At 30.6% G+C, this 26,861-nt stretch overlaps 2 protein-coding genes and 1 non-coding gene across 4 annotated transcripts; all 3 read left to right on the top strand.

The window, feature by feature from the left end:
- Positions 1 to 8,018: 8,018 nt before the first annotated feature.
- On the top strand, positions 8,019 to 14,285 carry LOC126670340 (uncharacterized). 2 transcript variants are annotated; one of them, XM_050364044.2, is made up of 12 exons: positions 8,019 to 8,128; positions 8,379 to 8,471; positions 8,761 to 8,889; positions 9,138 to 9,438; positions 9,574 to 9,692; positions 10,498 to 10,630; positions 11,450 to 11,526; positions 12,106 to 12,303; positions 12,796 to 12,985; positions 13,271 to 13,440; positions 13,655 to 13,755; positions 13,858 to 14,285. In XM_050364044.2, exons 1-12 carry the CDS (start codon positions 8,114 to 8,116, stop codon positions 14,000 to 14,002), a joined length of 1,671 nt encoding a protein of 556 aa, XP_050220001.1. In that variant the 5' UTR covers positions 8,019 to 8,113; the 3' UTR covers positions 14,003 to 14,285. The 2 variants fall into 2 exon arrangements, with proteins under 2 accessions (XP_050220001.1, XP_050220000.1); XM_050364043.2 differs by having other exon boundaries at positions 13,855 to 14,285.
- A 2,336-nt stretch (positions 14,286 to 16,621) lies between these two features.
- LOC126669735 (uncharacterized) lies at positions 16,622 to 21,184 on the top strand. Its single transcript, XM_050363281.2, has 6 exons — positions 16,622 to 16,920; positions 17,259 to 17,373; positions 17,497 to 18,144; positions 18,348 to 18,459; positions 19,413 to 19,477; positions 20,918 to 21,184. The coding sequence occupies exons 1-5, from the start codon at positions 16,838 to 16,840 to the stop codon at positions 19,436 to 19,438; spliced, it is 984 nt and encodes a 327-aa protein (XP_050219238.1). The 5' UTR covers positions 16,622 to 16,837; the 3' UTR covers positions 19,439 to 19,477; positions 20,918 to 21,184.
- Positions 21,185 to 23,861: 2,677 nt separating this feature from the next.
- On the top strand, positions 23,862 to 23,934 carry TRNAR-UCU (transfer RNA arginine (anticodon UCU)). The gene has a single exon. It is a non-coding gene; the product is annotated as a tRNA-Arg (tRNA).
- Positions 23,935 to 26,861: the final 2,927 nt, after the last annotated feature.

The following is a 26,861-nucleotide window of genomic DNA, read 5'->3' as shown; positions in this document are numbered from 1 at the left end:
TCACCATGGATAATGCAGGCAGCAATGGCACTGCCATTGCTGCTTTTAAGTTGAAAATGCAGTCTTGGGGCACAGATGTTTCTAAGTGTCAATATTTGCATATGAGGTGTATTGCACATATTTTGAACTTGGTTGTTTCTGATGGCTTAAAAGAAATGAACTCCTCTGTTAAGAAAGTTAGGGATTGCATTAGATATGTGAGAAATAGTCCATCTAGACTTAAAAAGTTTAATGATCTTGTTGCTGATGCTGCCCTTGGTACTAAGAAGTCTTTATGTCTTGATGTGCCAACAAGATGGAACTCCACATATCTAATGCTTGATACTGCATGTATTTTTAAATCTGTCTTTGAAACTTATGAGGAAGTTGATGAATCATTCAGGACAGATATGGTTGATAGTATCCCTAACTATCTTGATTGGGAAAATGTAAGGAAGTTTGCTACATGTCTCTCTTATTTTTATATCACCACTTTGCGCATTTCTGGATCTTTATATGTCACATCCAATATGCATTTTCAAGAGATCTGTGATTTGTCTGTAATGTTGGATGAAATGATTGCAAGTGAGGATATACAAATTATGCAAATGGGGAAAAAAATGAGAGAGAAGTTTAACAAATATTGGGGTGACCCCCATAAGATTAACAAATTGATTTTCTTTTCACATATTCTTGATCCTACTTCTAAACTGAATGATTTGAAGTTTGCTCTGTGCAATTTATTTGGTTCTGAGCATGGGAGTGTTTTATTTGAGACTGTGAAGTATGAATTGACTGTTCTTTTTGATGAGTACAAATCTTGTGAGGGAGCTTCTGTTTTTGCCCAAACGCCAGTCCTGCCTGTTCCACCTCCTGTTAAGAAGCATATCTCCCTTATGAAGGCAAAGTTCATGGAGCACAATAAGGAAATGGGAGAAACTGGCAGCAAGAAGTCCGAGTTGGAAGTGTACCTGAGTGAGGCTACGGTTGAAAATGATGATGGCTATGATATTTTGAAGTGGTGGAAGCTAAACTCAGGTCGTTTTCCTATCCTTTCAAGGATGGCTCGTGATGTACTTGTTGTTCCAATTTCAACCGTTGCTTCTGAATCTGCCTTCAGTACCTCTGGCAGAGTTCTTAATTGTTTCAGGAGTTCATTAACTCCCAAACTAGTGGAAGCATTGGTGTGCACTCAGAATTGGCTTAGGGTAGAGACTCAACCTCTGGTTGTTGAGGAGTCCCTCGATGAGCTTGAGAATTTTGAAAAAGGTTATGTGCTCAATTTCTTAACACTTTTTATAGATTCCTGAATTCTGCTTTGTTTGATTAGACTTTGGCTAATAAACTGTTTTTTTGGTATATGCAGATTTGCCAAACTGATTGAGTCCTTCAAGTTGGATTCTTTTGGAAATCTATTTTGCTTTTGGTGGAAGCATATTGGCAATGCTGCATTGCTGTGATGCTGTCTGTTATGTCCCTACTTCTGTTCTGTCCCTGATTCTGTTTTGATTGGGATTCTGATATGAATCCTAAATCCTAAGAGGCTATTGAAAAGTCTGAAATTGTGGTGGAAGCTGGCTGATAATATTTTCATTTTGAAACTGTAAAGTGTTCAACTCATTCTCTTTTCTCTATTTATGTTAAATTTTTAAGTTCTTCAATTTTTCAACTCATTCTGTTTTTAACTATATTCTCACTTTGTTTCAAAATTTTAAACTCCTCTTTCATTTTTTTGTCCTCAATTTAAGGCTTTAACTTCTGTTTCTGGTTCAATTTATGTAAAAACTCAGTTTAAAACTTTTAAACTCATTCTCTTCTAAATTATTCTTTTTTTTTGGGCTATGATGAAGCTTCCACCACTTCAAAATCTGATTAAATAAGGCCTTCTAATTTGCACGAGGAGGCTCTGTAAATTTTTGATACAGAGAAACCGTGCGAATAGGATCGCCTTATAGTGATCTGACAATTATATAATTCTGAGCCCCCTTTTTAAAATTCTTTTTAGTAGTTTTATAATTTAAGTAGGTTGGTTTACTTGTTAAGTTGTTATCTATCAAATTTGTAATTTGTTTTTCATTCTACACAGAATGAAATTCTGGTTGAATCATTTTACTGGTTGATTGCTTGCTTGCTGCCTTGCTTAAGTTGCTTTGCTTGCCAGTTGCCACTGCTCAAGTCTCCATCTCTGCACTTGCTGTTGGTTGCCTCAATTTTTTGTTGCTTAAATTGGATTAGAACTGATTGAATTTTTTGAGTATCAGTTCATCATATAATTTTGCTTTTTTGTAAAGGTATACAGATCAGAACATTTCATTGTGTAATAGATTTATACATTTGTAATCAGTAAATGTTAATTATACAGCTTGCTCAATTTGTAATTGCAGTAAAAAATGTACTAAAACTGTAAATGGAATATATATATTTATTCAGATGTAAATTTTATCTTTTTTTATAAGGCTTTTGGTTTGTTTTCTTTTTAAAATATGGGCCTATTTAAGAAACCCAAACCGAAATGAAATCACCGAAACCGAACCGTGCCGACCGAAATTTTCGGTTGAAATAATTTTCGGTTTTATGGCTTTTTTAAAACGGTTCGGTTGGTCATTTAATTACTTTCGGTATGGTCGGTTTGGGGATTTACAAAACCGAACCGACCGACCCGAACCGATGCACAGCCCTACTTACTTTCATCTTTTTATTTATCTGATTTTTTCTTTTAAAAAAAAGTTTTGTATTCATTAAATCTCAGTATTTTAGAAATTGTTTTTGATAAGTTTTTTTTCCCGACATATTTACTGCGTATATATTTCAGTTGCCGTTACCGTTATCATGTGAAAAAATGATTAAAAAAGTTTGAGTTAAAAGGTCAAATTTTTTTATTCAACAGGTCTCTATATTTTTAAATTTTTATATATCTAAATTTTATTCTTTCAAAATTTTCTTTATCAAATTCTTATAATTTTAAATTTTAACTTATCTTATCCCTTTTCAAATTCAGCCTCACGCACGTTTCACGACGAGTGTAGTGCATGTATCTTTTCCATTTAAAAAAGAATTTAAAAATTCAATATAAATTAAATATATAGACTTAAAAAACTAAATAAATAAAAAGATAAAAGTACAGTATCATGTAGATGGGATTTTCCATTTTTATTTCCCCATGCCATGGGTAGTTGTTATTAGATATAATTACATTATGTTTTTTAAGATTTAATGTGTTGAATTAGTCTATTTTATAATGTATACTATTATATTAAAACAACATCATGTATACATCTTTTGTTAGTCGATCATTAACTAATAAAATAGTATTATATATCTCTTAAAATTGATGCATTATATTAATTAATAATGTACATAATAATATAATTTTTATTTTTATATAGTAAAATATAAATTTATGAACTAGGCTGAATTTTAATTTTTTGTTTAAAACATTTGATTTAATTGACTAACACTAAACTGAATATGAGAACTAAAATGTTGTTAGAACTAAAAATGAAGGACTATAAAGTTTGATTTTCATATAAAAAGGATTAAAATGTATATATATATAAGGACTTTAAATTAAGTTTTTCATAAAATAATATTATCAAATTTTTCTTAACTTTCATAATGGAAGAAAAATTCACTTTGATGATGTAAGATAAAATATATTTTATTAGAAAATATAAACAAATTTATATTAAAAAGGATAAAATAAAAATTTCAAAATATTAATAAATAAAATAAATTATAATAAAAAAATTATATATATTTCTCATCAAATAACTCATATTTCATGGTTGAAGATTTTTTTATTTCTTATAAATCAACAAAAGTAAAAATTCTTTGTCTTTCACATTTCTTCTCCTTAAATTTTCTTACACTGAGTAAACGATGTCTTATTTTTAACTAAAAAATTATTATTTTTTACACACACACAGATATATATATATATGATGTAAAAATATTAATCTGTTTCAATTAAGATTTTATTATTTTGAGCGATCAAGAATTTTGATTTTTGTATTCCAATGTCATAATGTTTTTATAAGGCCTAATTACTTAAAAACCACCCACCTTGTAATTCTTTTCCATTTATACCATGACCTAGGAAAATTTTCAATTGTACCATATTTTCAATTTTTATGTTTCATTTGTACCCTAAAATTTAATAATTTAATTAATTTAAAGATGAAAATATTAAAAACAAGATATATAAATGCTTAACATTAACGTTTTATCAGAATATAGGTAAAAATAAAGGACTAATTTGAACTCTTTTTTAAAAAAAAATAGATCAATTCAATTCATTAGATTAGAGATGAAACATAAAAATCGAAAATAGGAGACAATTAAAAAATTTCTTAAGTCATGATATAAATAAAAAAAAGTTACAAAGACATTGATTTTTAAGTAATATGGCCATTTTATAATGTGTGGAAAGAAAGAAAAGGGTAATATGGGGAGAAAAGTGTGAATGGGGCAAAGCAACAAAGATTTTATGTTGGGAAAAGAAGGATTGATTGAGCAAAAGTAAGTTAAGAAAGTCTTCTCATGCAATGAAGAAAAGTTGGACTATTTTTATTTTGATTTTGACACTTGTTTGTAGTTGTGAGTTGGAAAGCTATTTTGCTTAGATGTTGGCCCACGTTGTTATACTCACAGATGATAAGTGATAACCAGTACATTTCACTTATTTTTCTGTTCCCTAAAATAAATAAAAACGATTTTTCTTCACTCACCAATTATTTCATTTTGCATGAAATGTATTTTCTTATTTAAAGACATTTTCTTGTTCTTTTTCTGATAAATTATGGAAAATATGTGGTGATATGCTATGCAATATGATATGATTAATAGATATCTCCAAATTTGGATCTTACATCAAATATCTAGTAATAATTAATGATGTGTGATAATTTTAGTATAAAATATAAAATTTTTATATTCAAACTTCTGCATTTTTTATCAATTACGACCAAAACTTTTCATATTTTACAATTATGCCCATTTATAAGGTTTTTTTTATACAATTATGTTCAAAATTTTGAATTTATTTTTTTAATCAAATCTTTTTATATTTTTTATCAATTACGATCAAATTTAAAACAATTGTCCAACTTCTGAAAAGAGTTACTATATAAATTTGGCAGCAATTAATATAAGATGAAAATGTTTAGATTTAATTTTAAAAAATGGACATAATTACAAAGAATGAACAATTATAAAGATTAAAAAGTTTAATCGTAATTAATATAATACGTAAAAATAAATTAAAAAAAATAGTTTATCCATCGGCTCTTCGCCATCCGAGGGATTTACTATTTTTTGAATTATCTGCTTAATAAAAGCACATTGAAATGTGAATAAATCACTTATTTAACAAATATATTATGCATAATTAGTAGTATAATTTTAATTAAAAAAAACAAATCGATAATATGATGATCTCTCGAGGGTAACGTTCCCGATGGATGTGGATAGAGTTGATGCTAGAAAAGGACAATTAATGAATGGAGAATGGAGCAAGTAAATATTTGCGATGGTCGAACCATCCCTATCCATGCACCAAATAGTTCAATATTCTCTTATATATACTGGTTATCGATTGATACAAATACTTTTATTCTTATGGTTCCCCCTTCATGCCCCACTCAACTATGCAAAATTGACGCACTCTCTACCAAACAAAACTAGCCCTACTCTAACATCTTCCATACATCACTAACTAAATTATTTCAATGATGTCGGCTTACATCCTATCTTTCCTTCTTTTTTATTGTACTATTTTAGGGTACTAGTATATATTTTTCCTGATTGTCCATCCAGTTTTCAAGGCTTTGCCCTGACTAATCCGGATTGACCCGCGTTGCGCACCTGGCATGGTGGATAACTCTGTCAGCGAGGATTTTCTACATTTACAAAATTCAAATCCGAGACCTTATTTAGACGATACTAAAAATAGAATTTCAAATCTAAATTGAATTGCGTCATGTATCATACAATATCCTTAAATAGATTTGTTCTCAACTGTACCTGAAGTGCAACTGTTTTTAATAATATTATTTTTATCACCTTATAAAATATTTATGAGTTTTGAAATCAAATTTTAAGAGATACTGAACCAAAATTTAAATTAATACTCTTGTGAAGATCCAAATATTAGGACTCGTAGGTAGGGGTGTATAAAAACCGACCGAACTCGAATAATCGAACCGAACCGACAAATTTGGTTTGGTTTAATTTGAAAAGGTAGAATAATTTCGGTTGGTCGGTTCGGTTTGATTTTAGGAGTAAAAAAATTGCAGTCACATTTACACGTAAACCGAACCAAAAAACCAAACCAAACCGAAATAAAAAACTGACAGGTTCGGTTTGGTTCGATTTTAAAAATTAAATTTTCCTAAAATTTTAGTTCGGTTTTTAAAAAACCAAAATTTCAATTCGGTCGGTTCGATTTAACCAAATGCACACCCTTACTCGGAGGTGATCATTAGCCAAATCTAGGCTAATAAGCATTGATTGATCTTTACTTAATTTTGCTTTAAAATTTGGACATGTGGGCGCCTTTTTTCTGCAGCAGGGCAGCCGTTGATGTTAGTCAGGCTAATAATTAAATAATAGTAGTATAAGAATCGGATGCTACTTGAATTGAATGTGAGAACCGAAACAAATAACTAATCATAATAACCATTGATTGCGTGAAGTTATCAACCATTAAAAGACTAGCTAGCTTTATAATATAAGGACCAAATCCTAAAGTACAAACTTTGTGTATAAAATGAGCAATGGAATTAATGCTTCTGCTTTATATAATTATATTTAATTTATACTATAAAACATAATTTTGTTTAAATTTTATTGAATTATTATATTCATCCTAATTGATTGTAGATAAAATAAATTTTTCTAATAGTTAAAAAATTCATCTTTCTATAAATTTGATCAAAATTTTTAGTTTCAACAATTTACATGCGATTTGGATTGGGAGTTTTAAAATACATAAATATATTAATTTTAAATTTATGAACAACAAATCTATGAATTTAAGAATTTTATGTTTGAATTGAATATAATAATCTCATCAAAAAGTTTCTGTACTATTAGCTTTTATTTTACTTGATCTTTCGTAAATATTTTACATTTAAATAATCATTTAACTATAATTTTTGTACATTCATGGTCCTTACATGAACAAAATTGCAAAAGACATCGTTGTTTTAACTAGCATGAAACAACATCATTTTCTACATTACAGAGTTGTAGAATGAGTTTAGCCTAAAATTAATAGATTTCTAAGTATAGTTTTAAAATAATAAAGTATTAAAATCATATATTTTTTTTAAAAATCTTTTGCATGTGAGGCTTTTTTTGTTAATTTACTTTTTAAATTTCATTAAATTTTATTAATTCAAAAATAATTATACTTTTAAGGATTTAGAAAAAGAAAATCAGATTTGATGACTGTCATTGAAGGAGAATTTTGTGCTAATACGCACACTGCATAATTCGTAGATCTCCTTATAACAACCAAAAATTAATTATCAACTTACTTCACTAATAATATACGATCGTAGATCAAAATCTCTCCACCGCCATAATATAATTTTAAATCAGAAACAACAGCCACGACATTTGATTTAACGATCACTTAAGACTACACTTGTTTATGGGCCGGGCTCTGGCCGGGTCTGCCGGGCTTTTCTAGTTTTCAAGTAAGCCGAATTCCAGCCCGAGCTCAATTCAGGCCTCATTTTTTTCAATCCAAATCCAGCCCTAATACTCGATTTTTACGCGGGTTAAAGCCGGACTTTCTCGAGTTTATATGAGAAATCATACAAATATAAAAGTCTGAACTCACCCATAAAATAGCGGACTTTTTTTGGTTTTATTTGCAAATATTGTTTAAATTTGAAGTGTTTTGTGAAATTCCTGATATGTAAATGCTCCTAGAATTTTCTCATTTTTGAAGGGTGCATTAGCACAAAAGCCTACAATAATTGGGCCGAGGGGTTCAACATTGGGCTAGTTCTCATCAGTTTAGTTGAACTACTTGCCCGCTCAGGCGCTCACTCTTCGCCTCCTGGCTTTGCGCTCTTATACAGTCTCCTACTATAACAGAGCTTCAATTTTGAGTTTGAACTTATCAATGGAACATTCTAAGGTAAACCCAATTTTCAGTTTGAACTTATCATTGCATTTGTAGCTTTTATGTAATGTTCTTGCACTACTTTTTTATGTTAGCTCTTTTTTTCAGGGGCTGTGTGTCCATTTATTTTTATCTCAGTATGCATTGTGCTTCCTTTAGCTTTTTGTTTAATGTTTTATTAGTTTTAACTACTTAAATTTGTCAGTCTAAATGATTATTTGTTTTTTTATGAATTAAATGATGAGTTGTTGATTTGTTATTGCAGCTCTATTCATCAAACAAGATCATAGAGAAAGATGATGGCTTTATATTTGCTCTTCAACTCTCTCAAGATGATCCCTTTTTTGAGAAAAAGAAGGTCAGAAATGTTATTGATTGTTGGTTGTGTTTGTATCTACTTACCTTTTCGGTTTCGAGAAGAGTAAGAATAGATTGATGAGTACATTCAGTCTGCATTCAAATTGAACTTAATAGAATATGATACCAAAATGTTAAGCTACTAGACATGATTGGATTCATATATGTTCATCGATATTCTGTCTATTTTGATTCAATATAGCAAGTTTTTTTTTTATCCTATTGAGAACCCTTTTTGACTGTGTTGTTAATTTTCCATTTATTTTACTATGTTCGCCATTGATTCGCAGAATTTACTGCATAACAAGGGTTTTGATATCAAGGAACAAGTACATCTTCAAGGCTCGTCTTGTCCCGATTCAGTTGCCACCACTTTAGAAAAGATACTTCAAATAGCAAGGATCACACACTTAGATGAGGTAAGCTGCGATTCTGCCTAAACTATAATCTTTCTATTGCTTTTAGAAACATGATAGATTGGAAGTTAGTGGATGGTGTTTGCTTGATGAACTGTTACATCCTTATTCCATCCTTTTGCGGCATAACCATAATATGTGCCTATAACACTTGAATATATAGTCTCAATACTTATGTAGTTTCAATGTTGTTTATGTATAGTGTCCCTTGATTTTGATGTAGTACTATTGATGGGAATATACTGGTGCAGGTAGAAATTTATTTTGGTGAAAATGATGAATGTTCATCAATGGAATACTTTAGTCCCAGGAATGAAGTGGAAGCTCTCAGTTCAGCCCTATCACTTGTTAACGAAATGCTCTCTAGTAAAAAGAACAAAGAACTTGGTGTCTTGCTAGAATTGCGAGATGCAGTTCTTAGTAGGATTGAAGATTCAGTGGAGAATTACAGATTGGAAACTAGGATAGAAAGTAGCTGTAGTTGTGACAGAGAAAATGATTTAGTGGAATGGGGTCAAAGAAATGGAGTGAAATCAAGATTGGAGATAGTCTGTAAGTCATAGAGTAAACACTATACGTGTTGCTTAAAAATATGTATGTTTTTCCCTTGGTTTTAACTGTCTTCTATTTGCAAAATCTGACTTAGTATTTGGAGTACTTCCTCTCATGCTTTATTTCATTGTATAGATATTGAAGGTGCTGGTAGAGGAGCCATTGTAACAGAAGATCTGAAAGTTGGGGATATTGCTTTGGAGATCCCTGTGTCTATTATTATATCTGAGGAGCTTGTGCGCCCCTGCGATATGGTATGTTTCATCACCTGGCCATGCAATGAAATTCATTGGATGCATTTGTTACTAACCACCATTTTGCAAAAATATCTGGAAGGACCATAATATGGAAGTAAAATAAACCTTTACAATTTACATATCTGAAAGAATTACTTGGTTCGTGCAAAATTACTTAAGAATTGCTTTCAATTGACTTGTTAAGTTAGAAATTTCTGATTCCCTAGGTGCCCCAGACACTCAGATGTTGTTGAAGCTTTTTTCCCCCTTTGAAATGAAATATATCACAATGTGATCCATCCCATATTAGTGTTTTCTTCCTCCGTTCTGATAAGCTCCACTTTCTGGAACAATGTCGAACAGTGACAATTCTTGGTTTAGATCTTGAAGAACTCAAGTCCAGTTCTTGGTCTAAATCTCAGCTCAAACAGATTTTAGCTGAGATTTTAATGTGCTGGTATTGTTTGTCTTGCTGTTTCATTATGTTTTGTACTTGTTCTCCTATTACTATGACTCTGTATCAGTTCATACGCATCTTAATAAATGCACATATTGCTACCTTAAGTCTGCTGAGTACCAGGTACCTTGTGTGAATGACACTGCTTTAGGCAATTGACAATTATGCTGTTAATACTTATCCGCGAGGAGGTAGCTAATAGACATATTCTGACTGAGAATTCACTTTATAATTTTTGTTACAAATTTTCATTATGTGGTCATGTTAGGATGATGTTTTAGAAACAAGGCAAATTTAATTTATGTGTGCCTTCCTCATTTTTTTTTGACACATCAATTGTCAACATAGTGTTTAATTTTCTTGCAGTATCACATATTGGAGAAGATTGATGGGATTTCCTCTGAGACTATGTTGTTACTATGGAGTATGAAGGAGAGACATAACTGTAATTCAAAGTTCAAGATTTATTTTGATACTCTACCGAAGGAATTTAATACAGGTGCTCCTTCTATGCCGATACACTTGATAATTTAAATGTGTATCTAGACATTCCTGGCGTAAAAGATGAAACAAATTTTGTTAAGCCTTGATGTTTAATTCTTTAATTAAGATTGATTCTCCTTCCCATTTAATGTTGAAAGAATTTAAAAAATAGCACTCTTATATCAGTCGTTCCGGTCCTTAAATATCACTTTTTCCAATCTCATAGGCGAACTTCTTTTCCTATTTTTTGGTTCATTGCTGGGGTGGAAGTTGTTTTCACCGGAAATAAAACACGATCCTCTGAATTTTGTTACTAACATTCAAGATCAAAAAATGGAAAAAGGACCATTCTATGAAGGAAATGGAAGTTTATTGATGAAATTGTAGCAATTGACAAATGGACTGGTGACATGAAATTAATCTCAAAGTTTGGTGACTAATGGTACAAAATACCCTGAAATCTTATTCATAGATAATCTGCAAATGAATCTAACCGTATAATATTTTAAAATTACACTTTTGAATCATTTGAGTAAAATCAAGGAATGTGTTTTAGAATGTATTTCATTATTAAAAAGTAAGTCTGTTCTGATGTCAAAGCATCTCGAGGTCAATGTAAAGAATGCAATTTATAGTTCCCACTGTTGTCACTTCGTGCATTTTTGTCAAAGTTATCACTTTCTGCAATCTTTTACGAGTTCTTAGACTATTCCTGAAAGTTTCTATTTTTCCCTCTTCTCTGCTAGAACAAAATCTGGTCGTTTTCTGATATGTTAGCATTGATATGTCTTGATCTGTTAGTTTATGTACTCTTTTCCCATTTTCAATTTTATAGGTCTGAGCTTTGGAGTTGATGCGATTATGGCTTTGGAGGGAACCTTGCTGTTAGAGGAGATTTTGCAGGCAAAAGAGGTTAGTTAGACAATGTTATGCAGTTAACAGTGGGGAAATGCAGCTAGTTTTTGCTTCTTATGGGGGGCGCTGGCATTAGAAAAGCACATTAATTTAATTACATGACTCATGCATCTTGAAGCTCCTGATTGTGATATGCTATGTTTGTGGTACATAGTATAACTCAAACCACTGTTGTGTGCAGCTGTTGTGAGGCCTAACTTTCTTGCAATATCTGGTAAAAACGATTATTGTTTGATTATTTTGGAGTTTCTAATTACAAGGTGTCAAAGTACCCTTGATATGAAGTGGAGTCTAGACTTTTGAGTTGTAAGCACCGGTTTTTTCAATGTGTTTGCCAATGATTAAAATTGGTGTAGATATTTTGCATTTTTTCTTTTCATATAAATTGAGATGGATATTTGAATTTACCTTTTTCTTTTTAAAGGTTTGAACATTTTGACATAACATTGTTGATTAGAATTTCAGTCTTTTAGTTTCTCCTACTTTTACATATATGTCTCAACTTTCAGGAGACATAAAAAGTAAAAATTATTCTGCTTTCTGAATGTGAATTACTTGTTTCTTTAAATTTCACAGCACTTGCGCGTCCAGTATGATGAGTTAGTTCCTGCACTATACAATAATTACCCTGATATATTTCCACCAGAGCTCTATACATGGGAGCACTTCTTATGGGCTTGCGAACTCTGGTACTCTAATAGCATGAAAGTTAAGTTTCTTGACGGAAAGCTGAGAACTTGTTTGATTCCTATTGCTGGCTTTCTTAATCATTCGGTATGCCATTCCTGCTCTTTCTTCACTACTTTTCGTGCTCAGTCACTCATTTTTCATATAGACAGTTACTACAAGTTCTGACTCCCAATGGTAATTGCATCTGTTATTAGCATGTTTAAAACAAGTCATTCCACTAGACCAGAAATGAGTCAACTATTTGGCCTCCTAAAAATGCTTCTATGGGTGGATTAAATGTTACTGCTTGCAAGTTGCTGGTTCCTTTATGTCTGAAATTAAAATCCGACTTTAGATTTTTTTTATCTGCTGAAAGGGACTTCATGGTCTGTACATCCTTTCTGAGCTGCTAAACTAAAGAAAGATACTACAGATACTTGCAATCATTTTATTGTGACGGTTTGGCATAGTCTGTTCCTTTGTTTCAACTATAGGGTCTTACATATACACAACCTGTTGCAGTCTATTTTATTTTTTTCTAAATTTGCAGCTTTTCGTCGATGTGCAGTTTACATGTTTCAATTGTTTTATTCGCAGGTCCACCCGCATATCACTCACTATGGAAAAGTAGATTATAAGATGAATACATTGAAGTTTCCACTATCAAAGCCTTGCCGCATTGGGGAACAATGCTGTCTGAGCTATGGGAACCTCTCTAGTTCACATCTAGTTACATTCTATGGTTTTATACCACAAGGAGACAACCCATATGATGTAATTCCATTGGGTAATTTTCTTAATCTATCTCCTTTTGGGCGGCGGTTGTGCAAATATGTCTGACTACTAATTCCTTCAGGAAATGAATTTAGAGACATTTAATTCTTGTAGAGTCCTATGTTCTGATATTTCATTTATGTTTCCGAAATTACTTCCAAACCTCTGAAACCTTATATTTATAACCTATTCTTCTAAAAAATATTGTTTCGCCAGTTTTTGTTTCAGCATTTTGTTCCGTACGACATAGATGTATGTGTACAACTTGGATATTGTACAGATACTTGTTTTGATGCAGATATTGATGCTGGTGAGGCTGATTCTACTGAGGATTGCAGCTCGACTCCGCAAATGATCCGGGGTACTTGGCTCTCCAAGAACCATAGCATATTCTATTATGGCTTGCCAATTCCCTTACTAAATTTTCTTCGGAGAGCTCGAGTTCCTACGCCATACGTTAAGACCATGGTAATTTTCTTGCTGTATTCCTGCTTTTCAGTCTCCTGCTGCACACAAATCCTTAGCAACTAGTTGCTGACTTGCTGATATATCTATGAGTTTCATCACTATTTGATTCAACAGTTTTTCCTGGTTTATCTGTTCTACTTGTCAGTTTGTGGAATTTATTTTAACATCCAGTTATTCATAATTCCCTTATTCCATTTTCTTCTCTAATTTACAGACGGAATCAAACTTGGAGATTGAAATTGAAATCTTGGAAGATCTGCAGTCAACTTTCAGTAACATGATGGAAAATCTTGGCGATGTAGACCTTGTTGACAGGTTAGGAATTCCTTAGCAAATATTTAAATCTCAGAACAGAATAGTTTTTCAAGAATCTAAAGAACGTTCATTTTAACTAGAGTTCTTATTAAATCATAGCAGAGAAAACATTAACCGGGACGTTAAGCTGGCGTTGGAATTTAAAGATCTGCAAAGAAGGATCGTCTCCTCAATCTTAACTTCATGCGATGTTGGGCTCAAGTTGGTGCAAAAGGAATTGCTCAAGTGCAGTACTACCAAGGAGTAAGCATAACTGTTAGCTTATAGATATACATATCAGGGTAGGGCGTAACCGAGTCAAATCGAGTCGAAATATGGTCAATCTCAAACTTTAAAATTTGAAGCTCGAAACTCATTGGATCTCGATCGCGTTTTATTATAAGAGTTTGAGATCGAGCTGGTAGAATAATCTAGAGTCGAGTTCGATTCAATGATCTGTATGGAGATTTTGAAAAAGTTAGATTTTAAATATAAAAGGGAATTATTATATGTATAATAAAAATTAATAAAGTTAACTTATCATACCTCAATTAAGTTTGCATACCTATTGAGTTTAGTATCTTAATGTTCGAACTAGACTGTCTAGTTGACTCTGTAGTTCGAATTTGAGCTTGATTCAGTCAATATCGAGTTAATTTTTAGTGTTTTTGAATCAATTTTAAGCAGTTTGTGAATTGACTTGATTCAATTATATTTGTATTCGAAGGCCCTTGACAAGAGTATAAGCCATGGACATTCTTTTGGCCAAATCCACCTCGAGGCTCCTATACTTTCATCTTTTTGTTTATCTAGTCATTTTTCAAAGTTTTGTCATTATCTAGTTCATGTGCTTAATTTATTTTGAATTTTTAAATCCTATTTTAGACGGAATTTGCCTATGTCATGGTATGTAGAGCACAATCATTTTGGAAAGTTATAGCCGAAATCATTGGGAACAAATTACATGAATTCATCTTGCCAAGTCCAATTAACTTGGAATATATTCTTTATTTTTAATTTGATTTAATAATTCAGAAATATGATTAATTTCAAAAAACATCAAAAATGAAATTAAATACACTAAAATAAGCTATATTTGTTTATAATTTAATATCTTAAACTTTATAAAATCCATTTGAACCAAACTAAACATTAGTTAAGTTGAGTATAAATTTCTGTGGTTTATTGTTTATTTATTTGGGGTGGAATGTCGATATATCATCTAGCGAAGTCTAAATTTTTGATAAACGTTGACATAAATGGGTATGAAGCATAAGGAATCTGACTCTTATAATAATAACACATTTTATTCTTTAATAGTAAAATCCTGTGCTGCATTATATTAGCATTTCGATTATGGCTGATTAGACCATCATCTTTGAATGGTTATATTATATGCTTTTTGATAACTACTAAGCTCATACATAAAAAATGTGCTATAATTTAATTTGACTTGATGAATTATTGTCTTTTTATTATGATAAACCATCATATATTATTCCTTTTGTTTGGTGGATTGTGCTGTTTTGACTCTACGTTTTTTTATGGTTTAATAGTGACTTGAATTTTTAAAAGTCTATTAAAACTTTTTAAAAGTTGCAAATTTTATTTCAATTTTACTAATTCGCTGGATATTAATCCAAATTTTTAAATTTAATTTAATTATGAGTACGTCACATGCTATGTTGATATTAGTTGGTATAAAAATGTAAACCATATTATATTTCAATCGACAATTTTTTTCTATTTTTTTTTTTGAAATTACACATTCAATTACTAAGTAGGTTCAATTAAATCAATTCTAAAAAATTGGATAGATTTATCGTATTAATGAACATGTGATAGTTTATACTTTATATCATAAGACAAAGAAATCAAGAAAATGTACATTTTCAGTACAAACTGTTCAGTCTGATTTAAGATTTATTAATTTAGTAACTAAACATTGTTTTTATAATTTAATAAAATTATAATACACTTAAAAAAAAAAGAGAAAGCATGTTGATTACTATGTTAGAAGGTGAATGTGATTAGGCAACAAATATAAAACAGCACAACAAGAAACAACTCATAAAGAAACTAAAATGTGATTGCTAAGAGAAGCATATACACAAAATTAAAACACCCACCACCACAACTCCCATCTTCATAACTCTCTCAATATATGGAAAAAAAATGGGTATCTTTGATTTGCTACCACAAAATATATTATTTTTTAGGAAAAGAAAATTTATAAAAGAAATGTGTTATTTAAAAGTGGTGGTTAGTGAGGTTGTGACTAGGATGATGTTTACTTTTTTCCTTATGCTTATTGCTAATTTCTCACCTTCCATTACCAATTTATAGTAATCGGATTTGGATATTTCATTTTTTTTTTCTTTGAATTCTCTAATCATCATTCCTACCATCAAGTATAAACTAATCTATCAAAAAGGTCGAATTTAAAGAAATTTGATTAAAATTATCTTAAAATTATTAGATTATTTTAAAATATACCTTAGAAATATATATTTTCTTGATTAGATATTTAAAGTTTTATTTAAAAGAAGAATATTGAGTGGGTTAATGACGAAATAAGAAGCTGCTCTGTCAATGGGCTCCACGAGCAGCCCACCACCAGCCACCACCTCTTCTTCTTTTGTCTTTTTATTTCACTCACTCTACTCTACACTCAATAACATATTCTTATTTCACCGCCAACCAATCAAACACAATCGGTTTTCTGAAGTAATAACAGCTGGCATAGAAAAATAGTTGCGGCGTTTTTTAATTGGTTACAGTCAACAAGCCAAAACTGAAACCCGTTACACCAGATAGAACCTCTTTCAGTTCTTTTTTAGTTTTTTTTAATATAATGATATATATTTAAAAAATAATAATACGTCCTTCTCTCTCTATCTCTCTGTTAGCTTTCTCTCTCTAAATTCCTTTCTTTGTTTTGCTTTCAAACTAAAAATTGAAGCACAATTTGAAAGCAAAGCAAAGCAAAGAGAGAAGCTCAGAAATTTTTTGCAAATTTAATCTGTAAATTTAGGAATTGAATTGAAGTTTGATTTAGCAATTGAATTAAATTGAAGTGTGGATTAAGTAATTGTTGGTGAAGATGATGGTAGCCAACACTTTCGATCTATGGCAGAAGGATACTTTCTTTTCTGCTGCTGAAGAAGTTCAAGAATCTGCTGACCTGTATGTTATTTTTTTCGTTTAAATTATTTTTGAGGTTTGTTTGGTATTGTTGTGTTCGTTTTTCTTTTTTCAATTTTTCTTTTGTTCATAATCCTAAGCTCTGATTGATAAATTTGACCAATTTTGTTGTATGTTATGTTATATTATGTTTGTTTAGTCTTTTAATTTATGCGGTTATGAAGGTTTTTTTAGTGATTAATGTGGAGCTTGCATATACAAGCTCAAATTACTTACTTTTTTGCCCTTGAATGTCATTGGAATATATCATGTATCTAGTCTTTAGTTGATTGAATTAATAGTCTTAAAGTTGATGGTTTCTTGAATTATTGTTTGTGTAGAATGCAATCGGCGTATAGGATGTGGATAAGGGAGAAGAAGGAGGGATCAAAACTAGAGGATCTAGATGAACTTTCTAGGGAGCTTCAAACTACGTTGGGTACGGCAAAATGGCAGGTATGTTTCTTTGCTTCTTCAATTTCTATATTTAATAGCCATCTCTTTTTAATTTTTTATTTGTTTTTCTCGAAAAAAATAGAGAACAAGTAATGAATGTTGAACCGCCGTTTTATGTAACAGATGGAGGAGTTTGAGAGGGCTGTCAGGTTGAGCCATGGGCATTATCGTGATGATATTACAGCATCTAGGCATAAACAGTTTGTCGCAGCTATTGAAAGTCAGATATCACATGTTGAAGCAGAGTTAAGGAAAGCTTTTATTCAGGAAGGAAAGCAACCTCTTCAATGGGTCGATCTCAATAAAGAAGAATGTGATGATTTGGCATTATTTCTCTCCGGAACTCCCCAAACTATAAAATGTGTGAAAGATGATCCCAGTGTAGTAAGACCTTCCGCTAAGAGTCCTACTACGGAAAATTGTCATACAAGAAAAGATGCAGACCAATTTCGTAATGCCTCCTCTAGTGAAAGTATTTACAGTCAAAAAGGTGTTAGTGACGGTACGAGTAAAAAAAATGATGAAGTTGTTATAGATGTTGAAGAGAGAGAAACTTCAAGAACACGGGAAAGTATAATTTGTCAAGCTGATAAAACATCTGGTACAAGAAGGACATGGAGTTCACCAAATGTTGGTGCTTTGAAGGTTGTGATTGCCGATGAAGATGAACATAGGGATAAATCACCAAGAGTTGATGCCACGCCAAAGGAAAAAGGGTCCAAGCCTCTCTTTTGGAAGCAAAGATGTGGAGAATTATCTCGAGTGAATCAGGTATTGAAGTTATCCATTCATGAATTGCAATATTTTGCATTTATTTATTTTGAAAGCATGAAGTATGATCCACATCTTAAATTTAACCAAAAAGCAGCTGCAATCATTATTTCTGTGAAATATTCGTCATCTTTGTCCTGATAGTTGTACATGATTGTACTTATGTCTATTCTTAGAATTCTTAGATTATCTATCTTTTGCAGTTCTTTGGTCAGGCTGGTGGGTTCCAAAGGCAATTGCAAGCACCACTGCCCTTGCGGTTCAGTTGTTCTATCCAACTTACACTTGCTTTAATGCTAAGTATCTTTTTGATTGGTAAGTCCTTCATTGTTTTCTGCATGTCTTTTCCTGTTCAGAAGTTGATGAATTAAAACTAGACACTGCTGTATCCTTTTTCTTTTTCTTCCTGGTACATTCTGCTTAAGATAGGAGATCACCAGTTGGAATCGGACTTTACACATAATTTGAAATTATGAGTCTGCACTGCGTATTGTTATGATACAATATTTTTGGCACTATTAATTCACTCAGTAGTTAAAGAAGTCATTTTCAAAAATTATGCTGATTAGTGATTAATACTTGCATTTAGCTGTCGTCTCTTTTACATAATTAACTCTTTTCTAACTATCATTAATTATATTCCTATGTTATTTGACAAAACAACATGTTTAAGAGCTATGCCAAGCAAGAATACATGTTCCTGTCAGTGGGAAGATCTAGGATTTGTCAATTGAAACAATTAACCACTACATTATGCTATTGGTTCAAGTATAGGCTCATATTTATCTTAGCACAGTGATAATCAGGTTAGGAGATATAATGCATGTAGCTTGTTGGAAAAATATCTTCGAAAATTTGAGTTTTAACTTTAGTAACATCTGTAGAAACCAGTCTGGATATGGTTTCTAGGAAATTTTTAACTGGCATCTTCAGTCCAAAATTCATAAAACTTATCGCGACTGCCAGTGGGACATGCATTTTAATGTAGATTTTACCATCTTTGTTTCTTAAATAAATCTGGTTGAGCCGCATGTCAATGAACTTTTGTGGGATCCGGAGCAGTTGCACTATTTTCTTGTCAAATTTGGTCATTTATTTTGAATTTCTTGAGCTGAGTGAATTTTTTTTTTCTTTTAACATGTATCATAATTTTAGTGTGTTCATTTTTTATAGATTTAGTAATATACCTAATACCGGAAATATTTTGCAAATAATTTTTTTCGTTTTCAAAGAACAAGAAGTTCTGATTTCATTTCTTTTTCCTGCAGTGCCTTTTCTAGTTTATTCAGCTTGAGTGGAAGTGATATATTGCTACTAGTTATCAGCTTGAAAGGTAATTGTTTTGTCCTGAATCCTTCGTTTGCACTTTACTATTTTAAGAATGGTTTTTAGTCTCTGCTCCTTATGTGCTATCTAATGTTTCTATCACCACTATCCTCAGATTCAATATAAAAGTTGAGGTTGAATTTTTATTTTTTTCCTAGGAAATTAGTCATTATGCTGCTTGTTTGCCTTTTTGACCATTTGGTCGGAGTTAAAGCATATTCACCATGGAAACCAGACACCAGTTGGCTGATACAGTGCCTGCTACTTATTCTAATGTCATGGTGTATAAATTAGTAAACAAAATCCAAAGTATAATTCCAAATCCAAGTTTGATGTAGAGAAAGTTATATGACAGAAGAAAAAATTATGTCTGAGGAAGGCATTCACTAATTGAGACCGACATTAGGTGTCATCCCATGCCAGCAACTTGTTAAGACCTAGGGCTTCTACATATATGACTACGAGTCTTAAGTGGCTGAACAGAAAAATCCACCAAAACATGTTCATGTATGTCAATTGCTGATCGATGTTCATTGAGTGTTCTGATATAACTTAAAATTTTGTAATGCGGCATATTGTGGCAATAGGCAGCACAAAAAATATGACATTTGAAACTCAGTTCCCTTCAGCCCTCTTCGTTTGTAATGTAGCGTTCTTAGTGATTCAATTGTGGATTTTTGGCAATGGGAATTTAGTAGTTCTTTCTTTTCAACAAAATCATGTACTATAGAACATATCATGTGTGGTTATCGCTCTCGGAGCAAATCACGAATAGATAAGTAGAATCGATGTTAGACAGCTTTCTCTTACACATGTTGTATTGTAAGGCATTGAAGCTTTCAAATTCACTTTTTTCTATGTTCTTTTCGGCAGTACGTGCACTTCATTGAGTCAACGTTTTTTATTCCGGAAATGTGTCGTACACTTAGCAGTTTTGGGCTTGTAACTTGACATAGGAAACCTTAAAATAACACTACCGTTTCGCAGTGTCCGTGTCCAAATATGCCGTTTTTCAGTATCCACGTCGGTGCTACCTAGCTATTCTCTCTTTAAATGACGAGCGCATATTTAGTCTTCACAAGTTAAAATATATTCTTCGAAGCCCTCATTTCTTCCCTTGTTTTGTTCTTTGAGTCACTAAATTTGGTTAGGGGTGTGCAAAAACCGGTTATCAATCCGAAATTTGGTTCAGTTTGGCATGATAAAAATATTTCAGTTTTTCGGTTTAGTTTGTAAAAGAATTTCAGCTTAGTTTAGTACAAACCGAATCAAAAAGACCAATTGAACCTACTGTTAGGCTTGAATATTTAATCCTTACAGGTTTGGTTTGGATTTGATTTTGGAAAATGAAAATCCAAATGTCTTCGGTTTGAACCAGTTGTCTCCTAGTTTTGGTTCAGTTTGCCGATAGGGACTATATCTAACCTCAAAGGTGTTCGTTATGCAGGGCGATGAAGAAGTGTCTGAAGAGTGGACACATGAAGGAAGATGGTAAGAAATTGGCAACACCTCTTCTTCTACAAGTATGGGATTAGGGTAGTGAAAGTAGCGAATAGGGTATTGTATTTGTTTAGATTCCCTATCATAGCCACACAAAAATGTATATGCATACCAAATTTGATTTCAACTCAATCTTCAATTTCATGATCCAAAGTTAATATCCAAAAATGTCTTTGAAACTATAAGAATGGACCCTTTATTTCCTCGTGGTAAATGCTCTTTAGCTTTTTTTTTTGATAATAGAATAATCCTTCATTAATAATATGAGCAGTTACATGTGTAAAAATGGGTTAATTGCAAATTCATACACGAACTTTATCCTAATTTGCAATTATAACATAAACTTTGAAACTTGGCAATATTAGTAACGAACTTTACACTTTTGGCAAATCGATACACCAAACACGAAAAACACTAACGTGGACATTGTAATATACCGTCATGTGTCGTTGCGTGATTAGTCGGTGTACCAATTTGCCAAAAAATAAAAGTTGGTTACCGACATTGCCAAGTTTTAAAGTTTATGTTGTAATTGCAAATTAGGATAAAGTTCGTATATGCATTTGCAATTAACCCAATTTATAAATGGTATAACTGTCTCTAATGACCTGACATGCAACAAGATGTAAATCTTGATTTGCAGATCGTCTTATAAAATATAATCAAAATTACATAATTGCTTTATCAAAATAGGATCCAATCTTTCTCTGTCTAATAGAAAACTAACAAACTATTCATAAAAAAAAAACAAATTTTTCATAAAGAAAGAACAGCAAAACTTTTATAAAAGCACAATCGCTGTAAAATAGTTATAAAAAAATACTAACATAACCTATAACAATTTTATCTTTAATCTTCAAAGGTCCTAATCTATCTCTGATTCTTGATTTGTATATGTATTGAAATTGATTCGCCTCGTTGATAGATTTACCAACAAAAATAAAAAAGATGAAAAAGAGTCGGTCATTTATTTTATTCTAAAGTAATAAAAAAAAATGGCTACCGCCAACCATAAAAATAAACCATTAACGACAGCTGAAGCAAAAAACAAAAGAAGAACTTTTGAGGGTATTATATTTGAGAGAGAGAGGAGAGGATTGTAAAAATAATTGTTCTTTAGCTTGTGTTAGTTATTGCTACATTTTTATAGTCATTTTACCAGGATTTGGGGGGAGATTTTCAAGAATAAAATTAAATTAAAAATTTATTCATTTGAGGTATGGTAGAGGCTAAAATAATGTACTATTTTCTAACCTTTTGAACTACTATAGGAAACAAAGAAAACAACATAATACTCAACAGAAAATAATTTAAAGATTTAGGAACCAAAAGCTGTTTTCAAGACTTATTAATAAGTGAAATTCCACTTATAAAAAAAGTCTACAACTTGTAGCTTGGACTGGTATTATTATTATTACTTTCAAATCTTGAAATTTGGTGTATTACATCAGAAAGTTACAAAAATTAAGAACACATTTATTTTTATTTTTATTTCCATATTTTATTCCTATTACTGATAATAAAATTTCTCATAAAATCCCTTTAAAATGAGTAAATGATGGATAAACAGAAAAAATTAATATAAAAATATTTTAAAAATAGAAATAGAAACTTTTAAAATAGGACATTTGAAAATGGCAAATGAGACTTTCAAAATAAGACAGAAGGAGTACTATAGAATTGTGAAATCTTACTTATATAACACTGAAAATCCCTTCCATTAGTTTTTGACAATTATCCTTTTTACTAAAACACTTTGATATTTAACATATAATATTAATCAGACCTTTACACTTTGAAAATAGATTTTAATAAAATTTTATGAAAATAAAAACTGTAAAGAATACACGTATTAGATATTTATTTTTCTTTATTCAATTCTATCTGTTCATATATATTATTTTATCAAAACATAAATTTATTTTATTTTTTAAAATTTTCTCAATTTTTCTATAATATATATTACAAGTGTTTTAATTTCTTTTTTATAAATGTATGTTAGTATTATTAAAATATATTTATAATTGTGTACATATATTTATATAATGGCAAGATGACATAATAATTATTGAAGATATAAAAGTAGAAGAAAAAGAAGAGATCCTTTCTACTGTTTACATGCTATATAAATGTGTTTGGAAACAATATAAATGACATGTAATATGCAAAACTTAGAGTAGATCTGCTCCTTTCAGGCGAGAAGCAGAGCTCCTCGTCTCAGGCTAGGAGCATATGTGCTTCTCAGAAGAAGATTTATTGCTCTTTCAATGTGAAGGAGCATATCTGCTCTTTAGGAGCAACAACTCCTCGTCTGAAGAGCGGTTTTCGACAAAATTAAGTGGCAGCAGTTTCTAGTTGATTAGGTTTAGGTGTTTAATCAGAATAATTAATTTAAATTAGAATTTTAATCGTGTTTAATTAGTATTAAATTATAACTAATCAGTATTAATTTATCTGTTTAGCAATCTCACTCTCTTTCGGGGGAGAAATTCTTGTGTGAACCTAGTTCGCCACGTAAGATTATGAACTTTTCATTAAATACATGACACTTGTCGTTATTAAATGTTGTGTCCAATCAATAAAAATTAAAGTATTATTAATAAATGTGATATTTATTGATTGGACATAATATTTAATAATGCCACGTGTCATGTATTTAATGAAAAGTTCATAATTTTACATGGCAAATTAGGTTCATATAAGAATTTTTCTTTTCAGGGGATTTTGTGTTAGAAGGGCTGTTTTGATGCTAAATAACCAAGTTGTGGGTTGATGTGTAACAAAAGCTTTTACAAGATTTTTTTGATATTTTATGTCAAATTCGGGGGGAATTTCTATTTCACACATTAGTCATTGATTTTAAAAATTACAAAATATTCTAGAAAAGCAGAGCGCCCATGGCCTAATGGATAAGGCGTCTGACTTCTAATCAGGCGATTGTGGGTTCGAGTCCCACTGGGCGTGTATTACCAATTTCTTTTTCTAAAACTTTTCAAAATCACCTAACATTAAATTACTTTTTGTTTTTCAAAACATTATCAAATCCCATTATTAACTGAAGTTTAGCACTTAATAATGAAATCAACTCCAATCTTCATATATCAGATGAAAATGTAAAATTCCTTTTTACATTATTTAAAAAAAAAATTAATATGTTAAATCATTTTAATTTTTCTTATTATACCCTATTAAATATTATAACTAATTTTTTTTTAATAACGACAATATAAAGATAGTGAACTTTAAAATAGACAAATGTTTTGGGGAAAAAAATGGACAATTTAGCATTTGAACACATCGAGTAATTTCTATAAAACCATTGTTCTTAACTGGCTACATGAATGGTTTATGATTTAACCGGTTCATCGGTTATATCTCGGATTTTTTAATTTTAACATGTAATCCTATGCCCTAATTAGTTACCTGAAAATAGCATACCAATCCAGTTGTATAGAATGACAGTGTGGCAGCTCTTGAACATCATGAACACCAAAGCAATTGCTAGTAGGAGGTTTGCATTTGGTTTGAACTGAATTATTTGTTTGATTTTGTTTTAAATCAAACCGATTTAGTTTTATATAATTTTAAATCTTGTAAATTGAACCAACCGGCCAATTTGGTTGATATTTTCATTCCAACCCGACCTTTCTAATCTATTTTTATTTTGGAAACCGAACCGAATTAAAAAATATGTCGGGTGAGTCAAAATATTCAATTTCCAAAACCATATATAAACCAAAAACTTCCATCTCCCAATCAATTTATCAGGATTGTGACCGTATAATGATGGGGTTTGGGAAGGTATAGTGAAAAAATGATCAGCAAAAATTCATTAACCAAACTAAAACCTACCAGCAAATCAACTTTTCAAGTGTTCTTCATATTATAATTAGATACTCCCTCCGGTCCATAATATTTGTCGCATTTGCTTTTAACACAAGAATTAAGAAAACAATTAATATGTCTTAATTTGTAAACACTTTTACTAAGTTAACCATACATTAAAACTTGTTTATATTTATTACTACCATTTTCATTTATTTATTGTATTTTTTCAATAAAATCATAGAGGACAAACATGGAAAAATAGCAATAAAATATAATTAAATAATATAAAAAGAAGTTATAAACTGATTCATAGATCTATACTCCCTCCGGTCCATAATATTTGTCGTATTTGAGAAATTCTTTTGGTCCATAATATTTGTCATGTTATAATATCAAGAGAGCATTAATTGCTATTTTTCCATGTTTGCCCCTCATTAATTTATTAAAAGAATACAATAAACAAATGAAAATGTTAGTCATAAATGTAAACAAGTTTCAATATAGGGTTAACTTAATAAAATTATTTACAAATTAAGACATATTAATTGTTTTCTTAGTTCTTGCGCTAAAGCCAAATGCGACAAATATTATGGACCGGAGCGAGCATTAGTTATCGGGTTTATCCATAACCGGTGCATTTTCAGCTTCGAAATTCATCATCTAATCGGAGGCACTTTTCGGACCTTTAAAAATTTATGCCTCTAATTAGCATTTTTCATCTGCTTTAAATTATTTCCTTTTTCTACATTAATTAGGATTACTTTTTAAATCCTATAAATATATCTTATTCAGCATTAAATATTATAACAAAATTTATTCTCTCAAAATTTTATTTACTATTAAACTGATTTATTTAACCTTAAATCTGGTCGGTGGGCAATAAAATATAGGCCTAATTATTTTAAAAAACTCCACCTTATAATATTTTTTCGTTTATACCCTGATCTAGGAAAAAGTTCATTTGTACCTTTTTTTTGATTTTTTTATTTTCGTCTCTACTCTAAAGAGCTAATTTGACCTCTTTTCATTTAGAAAAATATTCAAAATGATCCTTTATATTTGGCTTATATTCTAATTAGACATTAATATTATTAATCATTTATAATGTTTTCATCCTTTAATTAATTTAATTGTAAAAAAATTAAATTTTAGGGTAGAGATGAAAATGAAAAATCAAAAAAAGGGTACAAATGAACTTTTTTCTACATGAGGGTATAAACGAAAGAATGTTATAAAGTGGGTTTTTTAAGTAATTAGGTCAAAAATATAATAACATTAGTAAAAAAAGCATCGGTTCATTTGTTTTGTGTTGGCTGCTCCTACCATTTACAACTAAATCATGATATTTTTTCTTTTTATTTTCTTAAAGGATGATTATTCTCTCAACTTCTTCACAATTTTCTCATTATATATAGTTAAAGCATACTATGCGTGATACATCTTATAACATTTCATGACTAGCTATCTATAAATGATAAATGAATTTTAATGATAAATTTTAGTTATATTAGACATTTAAATTTATAATCTTTACTTAAATAAGATATTAGAGTAAACTTAACTAAAAAACTTTATCCACTTTTTTAATTAGTATTAATCATTACAAGAAATGGATGGACTTAATAATACAATTAAATTTATGTGATTGCATAAAATTATTTTAGTAGTTCTGGAAAAAAAAATAGGCGGTGCATACTGAATCAAAAGAGTGATTTGATTATTTAAAAAATATTAATTTTTAATCTTGTATTATACTACAAATAAAAAATATAAAAAAACTGAAAGTATACATGACAATTCAGATTTAGAATTAAATTTTAACTTAAATTAAGCTCCATCTTTCTTTACAAGCTCAAGATTTGGTGAAAGTTGAGGCTCAAAATCTAATTCAAATTCGAGTTAAGTTTCACTGTCTCTAAATTCAAAGGCAGTCTGAACATCAATTCTTTGACAATATGGCTCGTTTAAGTATTTTATCATTTTCTTGGTAAAACGATGAATCATAAATTAATTTATGTGATATTTCTTGTGAATTTATTTGTATTATATGTTGTCTTATCTGA

This window comes from Mercurialis annua, linkage group LG2, assembly GCF_937616625.2.
Source record: "Mercurialis annua linkage group LG2, ddMerAnnu1.2, whole genome shotgun sequence".
NCBI classification, from domain to species: domain Eukaryota; kingdom Viridiplantae; phylum Streptophyta; class Magnoliopsida; order Malpighiales; family Euphorbiaceae; genus Mercurialis; species Mercurialis annua.
The sequence above is the reverse complement of the archived record's forward strand: the minus strand, read 5'-3'. Positions and strand labels throughout refer to the sequence as shown.

Excerpts from the sequence above, each read along its gene's own strand:
- LOC126669735 (XM_050363281.2), top strand. The coding sequence starts at position 16,838 with ATGATGGTAGCCAACACTTTCGATCTATGGCAGAAGGATACTTTCTTT. Across the intron at positions 17,374-17,496 it reads TGGGTACGGCAAAATGGCAG|ATGGAGGAGTTTGAGAGGGC; the intron begins GTATGTTTCTTT and ends TTTATGTAACAG. Across the intron at positions 18,145-18,347 it reads AATTATCTCGAGTGAATCAG|TTCTTTGGTCAGGCTGGTGG; the intron begins GTATTGAAGTTA and ends TATCTTTTGCAG.
- LOC126670340 (XM_050364043.2), top strand. Across the intron at positions 9,693-10,497 it reads TTGTGCGCCCCTGCGATATG|TATCACATATTGGAGAAGAT; the intron begins GTATGTTTCATC and ends ATTTTCTTGCAG. Across the intron at positions 11,527-12,105 it reads AGATTTTGCAGGCAAAAGAG|CACTTGCGCGTCCAGTATGA; the intron begins GTTAGTTAGACA and ends TAAATTTCACAG.